The 9,244-nt window shown below is 42.5% G+C and overlaps 1 protein-coding gene across 1 annotated transcript; it reads right to left on the minus strand.

Moving 5' to 3' along the window:
- Positions 1-6,246: 6,246 nt before the first annotated feature.
- Positions 6,247-9,206, minus strand: evx1 (even-skipped homeobox 1). Its single transcript, XM_014011211.1, has 3 exons — positions 8,654-9,206; positions 7,610-7,848; positions 6,247-7,400 (listed from the first exon to the last, which is right to left on the minus strand). Exons 1-3 carry the CDS (start codon positions 8,958-8,960, stop codon positions 6,879-6,881), a joined length of 1,068 nt encoding a protein of 355 aa, XP_013866665.1. The 5' UTR covers positions 8,961-9,206; the 3' UTR covers positions 6,247-6,878.
- Positions 9,207-9,244: the final 38 nt, after the last annotated feature.

The following is a 9,244-nucleotide window of genomic DNA, read 5'->3' on the forward strand; positions in this document are numbered from 1 at the left end:
AGCCATTGGTCAGCAGCAGCCCTGAGAGGTCAACAAGACTCAGCACTTCACTTTGSGTGCAGGTGGTGGTGGGGGTTGTTGGATGCAAAATAAGGACAGGGGATTGTGGGAGCTGGAGCAGCAGATAGAAAGGGAAGCCCAGCCTCTCCAGTCCCCCAAGAGAGTAGCAGCAGAGTGGGTGTGACGGTCATGAGATGGGGGCATAATGAGGATACATCACTGCAGCAATGAGGTACTCTGTCACAGGCAGAGATACACAACCTGCTGTGTGCAGCCAATGGTCACCACAGACTGTCATCACCATTACTGTTATGCAGAGGGGATCAAATGAGCCTAAACTAGGAGCCAAATGCAAAATGTGAATGATGCAATCTTTGTCTAACTGTGAGAACGGTTGTAGATTTGTCGCCACAGTTTGTTTGATTCTGTGGGAAAGAAGGGGAACAAGTTTTCCTGTCGCCCTCACCAACCACTGGTATCGAGCTGTAAAGCAGCCACAGCGTGTGGTAAAACAAAGTGAGGAGTCGGGGGGGAGCTGGACTGATCTGCAAGCTTTTTGGCCGCCTGAGATGGCTGTAAAATAATAATGCCGTCGTAAAGAGAAGTGCTTATTAAATCATTTTTAAACAGYATCGCACGATGCGGTGCGTGCTGTGAACGGTTCCACATAAACACGGAGGTCTTAGTGGGGAAAACAGCAGAACGTTTGCATGAAATTTAATAAGTTGATCGTTATCACAACACTGAGTGAGACTGCAGAGAGACTATGGTGGCTGAGCTCCCACAGCAGCACTATCAATAAAGTAACACTGGGCCATTATGTGGCCATTACTCGGACTTTAAGTGACAATTGTACATCCGAGGAGCCGTGGGGTTCTGCAGCTTCTATAATTCCACTCTAAGCCTGTGGTGTTTGTTGTGTTTATGTGCAACTGGCTGTGCACGCACAGATACAACATGTGCATTAAATAAAGCAGCATGAGGTGCATAAAGTTTTCATGCTGAAGAAATAACTTGATGCTGGGGGGATTTAGCCTCTGACCACCCAAACTTATCTTTCCTTAACTCTCTGCTCCGCTGATTTACAGAAGCAATAACTGTTGCACTGTCTATGATGAGGAGAAGGCAGGGTTATTTATTTATTTATTCATTTTTTCAGAAGGCCATTTTGACTTGGGTAAAAGGACTGACAGGCCAAATCAAAACATAATCACAATAAACTACCTTCATCCATTATATAGAACATTATATCATCTGCAAAAAAGATAGAATGAAAGGCTTGTATGCCTACATATTACCATTTTTGCATATTTGTTAATTAATTGCTTTGCAAAATGAAACACCTATTCGTTTTTTAAAAGCCTATTACCTACAGCCTTTCATGTTGGAACTTTGAAGAAAAGTATCATGTGATCAGTCGAAAGTTGAAAGTCTGAGCTGAGGCTGAAATTAAGCTCTAAATGTTTGCTTAATATTGGAAAAAATGAATTATAGCCAATTTGTATTCTCTAAAGTTAGTTAGTGGAACCATTATCAAACATGATATGATCATTCCGATACATCGGCGGAAACTGAAAAAGAAAATTGTTGTTTACCAAATTTGCCACCTATAGCGTACAAGCTAGCAAAGGAAACAAAACTAAAATCTTTTGACAGAGAGGACACCCCAAAGACTTGAGACACAGAGATATAGGCAGCTAAATAAAACTGAAACCACTTTAATAAAAACGTGGCAAAACAAACTATACAAAAAGAAAAGAACTGGAGTGTACCAGAAACATAAACAACATGAAGCAAACAGGATGAGAAAAGGTGATTACTGACTGAGTGCAGATTAGGAACAGGTCAAATGAAGGCAAGGTAACAAGCTRAACACAAGGAAAAWCAAAATATGGAAGGAAAAACACAAGAATCAATAAAATAATAACACAAAACAAAAGGATCATAACACACTTAGTCTATTAGCATTCTGCCTGTGAACATGACAGTTAAATTAGTCACAAATTCTTAGCTATAGTATGTGTTTTGTCAAGTTGATATCAAAAATCCAAAAGCTGCTGCTGGCCCTCATGTTTTGCTTAATGATCTATGCTGAAAAAGATGGATTAAGTCTCATCTATTCATCCATTAAATAATAGATTATTTCTGTTAGAAGACAATTCAGACACCTATACAGTACATTTTAGGTTAAATAAGCTGTTGTATCCAAAATTTGACTTTTACTTTAGTTCACATCATCTGTGAAATAAGGCATTATTTAAATATTCTCACCTTTTATCATCCAGACACTATTTTCTGACAGAGCACTTGTATAGTTTTTTTTAAAGATCAGTTCCATCAATAGGCAGCATCTGATGTTTTTATCAATTGTCTTTTATTGGAAAAAGCATTTCTGCTGTGATTTCAACATTTTAATCAGGATGTGGGGAGTATTAATAATAGTGAAATTAACTATTAACTCAATAGTGCTTAAAGTGTTGCTGCTATTGTGCGAAAAAGAGCAACCAAATTTCTAGCCATGGTCCCAGACCACCCACRAGCAGCCCCCTCAGTGACGCCACTGGTTTCCTGTTTCAGCTGAATCAAAGATCTTCATGTCAAATTGGTGTTCAGTAAAACGGTGGCAGGTTTGAGATCAGGTCATACAAGCTGCTGCGAGCTAAAAAGAAACACTTGTGGACATGTGAATGCATTTTTTTTTTTACTTCAAATACAACTAGAATGTTCAAACAAAGACTTTTCACGTCTTTTGCTGTTAAATGAGAAAAGATAATAGCCTTTTCACCATGTTTCCAGTTATTATCCCGTGATAATTACATCATCCGATCCTGTTTTAATGCTAGCAATTTCAATTTAAACAACTGTCCAAAACCTAAATTAAAAGTATTTAGTCTTTAGCCAAGAGGGTAGAGAAAGGAGGAGGTAATGATGCCACATCTTGCTTTCTAATTAAAACTGAGACGCATGGTGCCAATGAGTTTGCTTCTGATTTTATGAATTACTTATTGTTGTTGTTTTTTTAACTCAACTCTCTGATGGCAAAAATGAACACACTGAATGAAGCGGATCAGGAAAGAACAATTAATTAAACTGATTATTCATTTTTTAATTGATTATTGTTATGTTTTTGCATGGTGTACAACACTGCATGATCATCACTGATCATGAATATGGTTAATTCAAGGTATTGTTTATTATTTCTAAGATGTTTGCACAAGAGGAGAAATTTAAATGGTCCAAATTATGTAATACAATATGGTAAATAAAACTTTAGGAGATATAAAACAAAATATATCTTATATGATGGCAAACGATACAGGCGCAGAATGAGAGAGTGTTTTTTTTTTCTTTTTAACATTGGAAAATGCTACTGGCTTGATGTTGAACATATATTGGTTGAGAATGTATAAAGTCGCTGCTGGAATAATTGGACAAGTTGTATTTTCAATTCTGAGGGGTTATTATGAAACTATAGTTAGATACTGAACCCAGCAGGCTGTGAAGTTCCGCTCTACTTTGAAAGCTGGGGGATTTAAATATATCAACTAAAAATATGAGCATTTTGACAGATTCATTTCAGTGCATCACTTTTTTTTATTTATTAAGATGGTTGTTTGCCATGCCTGGAAGATTATCCTGAGTTTTATCAACTAACAAGAGCAAAGAGAGAACAAATTTAACATTTTAACTTGGGCTTTGGCAGATCAACTTGCCTTTATAATAATAATAATACTAATGAGAAAAAAACTTCCAAATCTTGGGGATAATTATGTAAAAGCACAAATACAGACATATAAAAGAGCATGATCACACAGTTATTTGCAAACATCAGACTTCCAATAAATCGTTGGCATTAAAATGCAAATAAAGTTGTGCAAAAAAATAGTTTATTCTTTTTGGGATGCACTTTATCTAAATATTCTGCAGCTTCAAATCATCAGCTGCAATAAGCCTGCTGCTCCTGCTGCATGGAGAATGACGCATAATTTATATTCACAGATGATTTGGTGAGACACTTTAATGTATTAATGTGAAACAGAGAGAACTGATTGGAGCTGGAAACATAAAAGACGTGTCAGATGTTTGCAGCTGGTTGCGGGGGGTGAGGAAAAGCCTAAACTTGCATTAGGAAGGGAGAAAAAAAATAACTCATGAAAATCTTTAAGGATGAGCTCTTCAGATTCCAGGACTGAATTCTGCAGAGGAGATGTGCGCAGACTCCGCGCGCATTTACGCCAAAACCACTTGATTTGAACATCCCGTAAAGACGCAGGATTCTTTAACTCCGAGCATCCTCTCCGATGCTCTGCCATCCCCCCCCCCGCCCCTGCTCTTGGTTTTGCTGCTCTTTTCTCAGAGGCAGCAGCAGCAGCAGGTCCATTTTCCTGCCGCACGCGCGCGCGCGGCTGTCTCCGGTGCGCCGTAAATAATCCTGATAAAGACGCAACCGAAAAACCACTTTCACGCGTCCCCCTCTCCCCCCATTGATTTAAAGTGACCCCCCGGTTTCCAAATGATATTGGAGGCCCATTTAAACAGACGAAAGCTTAAATTGTCTTAGCTTGCACGCGCATTAATCTCTCATTCATCATCATTACTGCGTGATCGGCGCGTCCACGCCTCCGCCAGCCTCTTTGGCTTTGTAAATTAGGATGTAATCCAATTTAAAACAGCAGCAGCAGCCACATATCTACACCCCCCCCCCCCMCCCCATTTTTTCTTCCCTCTCTTCTTTTTCGGTCGGTGGACAGCTGCAGTGCACCGCCCCCTATCAAAACGCTTTGTGCCAGTTGTGGGATCTGCAAGAACTCCGAGCCAATTCCTGGCTAATAGGATTTCAGAGGGCTGCGTGTAATTGCTGCAATCTTTACATGAACCCGTCGCATCTGCACGGTCAATCTCCCTGCCATCAAAACGGCGCGTGGATGCTAGATTACGGCCTCTGCTGAGCTGAAGGGTCGTTCATGCGGCTGTAATTTGCCTCACTTCAGTGCGTCATTCCGGCACAATCAGCTCTGAATTTATCCCCACTTCATTCTGCGCAAAAGCATCCAAATTAAAAAATATACTTTTTAATTCCCTTTATCTATTTATTTTTTTATTTGCATGATCAATGTTTTATTTTTATTTTCCCTTTTTTTTAAATTACGCGCTAAACAAATCAGTTTCTCCTTGTTTTTGACCTGCACCCCCCCCCCCCTTTTTTTATCAGGCTGATATGGTTTTTACATAAATCTGCCTCGACCCCGTGAGGCTTAAACGCTGTATTATTCCAAACATATGCATTTTAATCAGCTCGGTCACACTTACAAGAACTCCAGTTAATAAGGCCATCAATCAAGCGCGCGTGCTGGAGCGGGAGTGGGAAAGGGGTGCGCTGGCGTGGATGAACCAAAAGCATCAATTTTTGGGGGGAAGGTGTTTGCTCCTTTTTGTGGTTTAGGTTTTACTTAGACAATTACTTGTTATGATTGGAGAAAAGATGGTGGAAAAATTTGCTGCAAAAAAAAAAGTGTCCGAATCTGAGCGAGGAGAGCCGCGCGCTGAAATCCCAAATTATTAATATTATTTTTGAACTAATTTGCGCGCCTCTCTGAGGACCACGCTCCAAATAGCTCCATCAAACAGGGCCAGGCACACCACTCCCCACTCCCTCTCCCCTAGCCACTCTCCTTCATGTAATCGATCTCTTCGGCGTTTCCAATATCTCTAATTTCATGTCTATTAAGTAGATTTTGAAGAGAAAGTAAAAAAAAATATGAGTGGTGGTAAAGGAGCCCGGGGACCACTTAGCTGTCACGGTCAATCTAGCGGCCCCGCTAGGAATTATTGGGGGGGGGGGGGTTTGACAGCGACCACTTGGGATCAAAATGATAGGGTTATTAATCCGGGGACTGAATTGACTTGTTCGGAACGAAATCAAACGAAAAAATGCTTTGGAAAAACACAATAATCATTAAAATGCAGAAATAAAACAACATGTTGAACCTGTTTTTTGTTTGATTTAAAATATATATTTTGAATCATCTTTTTTATAGAGAATCAGAAATGCGTAAACACTGCGTTTCTTCATAATTTATTGCAAATTAGATAAGCAATCCAACAATAATAAGAATAATTAAAAAGAAAAAAATGAGAAAAATAATATTTTCATAAACTCACTATTTGAATATGAGAATTTGTTTTTTTTTTTAAAAAAAACACATCAGGAAATGCCTTTTAAAAGAGCAGAAAACGACCAAGTGCGCAATTTAATCACATTTTTATCTGATCTACAACAACATGGGTGGAACTGCAACAAGAAGTGATGTCCTTTTCTTTTATTCTGATTGTCCCCTCTCTGTTCCCCATGGCCCCCTCCCCAAAAAAAAAAAAAAAAAAACCTACAGGGCTGTAATCCGTTCCCTTGGCGCCTTGTTACCTTTTGGCAGCAACGATCCCTTCCTGGTATTATCATTAATTCAGCCCTCAAAACGCGCCGGCTCTACATATACATCACTTTACTAATTTCCCCTTATATGTGCACATTTCTGCTCTTTTTTTTAACTCCTGTATGTGGGGGGGAGTTAATGAGACGGCCACATTCTGTTCAAAAAAAGAAAGAGAAAAAAAAAACAGGAAAAGAAAGAAATGCCCTTGTTAGGGGGAGATATGGAAAGCATCATCCTCTCACATGGAGGTGAATTTAGAAACGAAAAAAGTAATAATAATAATAGTAATAAAATATGAAACATTAAATTAATATGATACAAAAATCCGATCCGGGTTTGGCTTCATGCGGCCATGTTTGAATATTTAAGGCGGTTCTGTTCTGCGTCTTTTTTTCTACCTTTTATAAGCTGATGTGACAGAGGCTGATTTTGAGCTTTTGTTTTGTTTTATCTGGTGAGAGGCACTTCTTCTCTCTGGTCTAGTGTCACAGAGGAGGATTTGCTGAGCACTGATGGCGTAAAAGTGACAAAAGCGTCCGTTCTGCTTGTTGGGGAGCAAGAGAAGTCCGACCCGGAGGGTCTGGTGGGGATGCCGTTGGACTGAGCCGAGTGGCAGGCCAAGCAGGAGCAGGGACTCCCCCCTGGACCGAGGCCGTGAGTTGGGTAGACCGAAGGGTGCCTGAAGGCGCACAGGAGCTCTGGCCTCTGGTAGGGATGGGACAGGACCCGGAAGCTGTCCAGGGAGCGCAGAGGGTTCGAGAAAGGGGCGGCGGCCGGAGCGGTGGCCGTCCCGACCCCCAGGGGGGAGTAGTAAGGTAAGGGGAGGTGGGACGGGAAGGGGTAAGGCAGGTTCCCCGTGGCGGCGGCGTGGCTCATCATGTAGGTGTAGAAGGCCGGGTCGGCGGGGTGAGGCCACGTCATGGCCAGGCGCTGGCGTTTGTCTTTCATCCTGCGGTTCTGGAACCACACCTGAGACGGAGACACACCGGGTCAAACATTAACCTGAGCCCTCCCTCTGAGCAACAACAACAACAAGAGCRGACTTCCGCTTTTACGCACGCGTGGCCTTTGATGCTCATTCTGCTGTTTTCTTTTATAAAACAACTCAAACAGAATTTATTCTGATTATAAATAAAACAAGTGGAAACCAATTAAAATACAACAATCAACACTATCACCTTGATGGTGGTTTCAGGGAGGTTTAGAGCAGCCGCCAGCTCACACCTCCGCGGCCTGGACACGTAGTTCTCCCGGTAAAACTCCTTCTCCAGCCGGGCGATCTGCTCCCGTGTGAACGCTGTTCGGTACCGGCGGATCTGGTCCGCTCCGTAGGACARGTGAGAGCTCTGACCCGGGACTGTTTTCCCCGGGTCGGCTCCGGTGTCACCTGGGTGACGCGGGGAGTCCTCGTTCCGGCCTGAACAAAAATACAGACGAACTGGTTATTTTTTAATGAACCAGTGGAATAATTTACAACATAAAACAAATAGTCTGATACACTGAGGATGGCTCGTAATTGTATTGTATTATTAATGTATTTTCCCAATATATGTATATTTAAATTATATATATTTACACTGTGTTTTATTTGCCAAAAGCCTAAAGGCCTATACCTTGATATTTTATTTTGTATACGTTTCTTTACTTCCTCTGTATCACATGTAAAAACAAATTATAAGCTTTTTGTTGTTTCAATTTCTCACTTTAAATATTAGTTTTCTTCTTATGCAGGCAAAAGCAAAGACAGAATATTTATGGAGAAGTGTATACATTTTCTGCATTTTTTTATAATGTACTGCAACCTATTGAGGTTTTGCATCCATTCATGCAACCCCAAATAAAGAAATGTTTCTTTTCTTCACATTTATTGCTTGCTGTTGAGCCTCTCCATCATGCAGTGCGCGCAGGAGTACTTGCTGTCAGAGTCAGTGATGAAAACGTCTGGTTTGGGTTGTGGGTGTCACCACAACCTTTTTTCAGCACCAGCTCCCCTGACTGAAACAGCTGTGCGCACCCGCTGCAGATTCTCTGGGTTTTTATTGGCTCAAAGTACTTCCACAGAGCACACAGTGTGGGATTCATTTCGTCTCTTAGTGTTTTCATGTCAGATGCATGCATGTGTTGTTGGGTCGTTCTGTGCATGGCACTTGAAGACGCATAACTGAACACATGATGAAGCAGGCAGTGGTAAACACGCGTGGGATCACAGAGGAGCAGCCTACCTTTCGCCGTCGGGTAGTCCATGCTCTCGGGCGTGCAGCTCACATCAATTTCCTCGTAGAAGTCCGACTCCGTGTCCGAGCTGCTGCCGTTCTTGTGCGGCTGCTCGCCTCGGCGCTTCCTGCGTGCGCCCCCCTCCTCCGCCGCCTCCTCCTCCGCCTCCTCTTCCTCCACGAGCAGCAGCTCGGCTCTCTCCCGGGAGTAAGGCGCAGCAGCGGCGCCGGGGCTCAGGCAGCCCCTGTGGCCCGGCTTCCCCTGCGGTTCTGCTGCCTCCGCCAGCCTCACCACCACCTCCTCTCTGCTCTCCATCACCGAGGCCCACCCMCGCGCGGGTGCTGCTGGGGAAAACTGATGATTCTAATAGTAGCAATAATAGTAGGACTGAGGAAAACCTCGAGGAGCAACCTGTGTCTGGGGAGGGATGCAGGGAGCGCGCTGTGATGCTTGGAGGTGGGTGGTTTCTGCAGTCCGGTGCGACCCTCAGAAAGGAGCTGTTCAGAGTGCGGAGACAGAGCTCTGAGAGGGAGCACCATTTACTCTCTCTCTCTCTCTCTCTCTCTCTCTCTCTCTCTCTCTCTCTCTCTCTCTCTCTC

The sequence above is a fragment of the Austrofundulus limnaeus genome, unplaced genomic scaffold (genome assembly GCF_001266775.1).
Source record: "Austrofundulus limnaeus strain Quisiro unplaced genomic scaffold, Austrofundulus_limnaeus-1.0 Scaffold78, whole genome shotgun sequence".
Taxonomy (NCBI): Eukaryota; Metazoa; Chordata; class Actinopteri; order Cyprinodontiformes; family Rivulidae; genus Austrofundulus; species Austrofundulus limnaeus.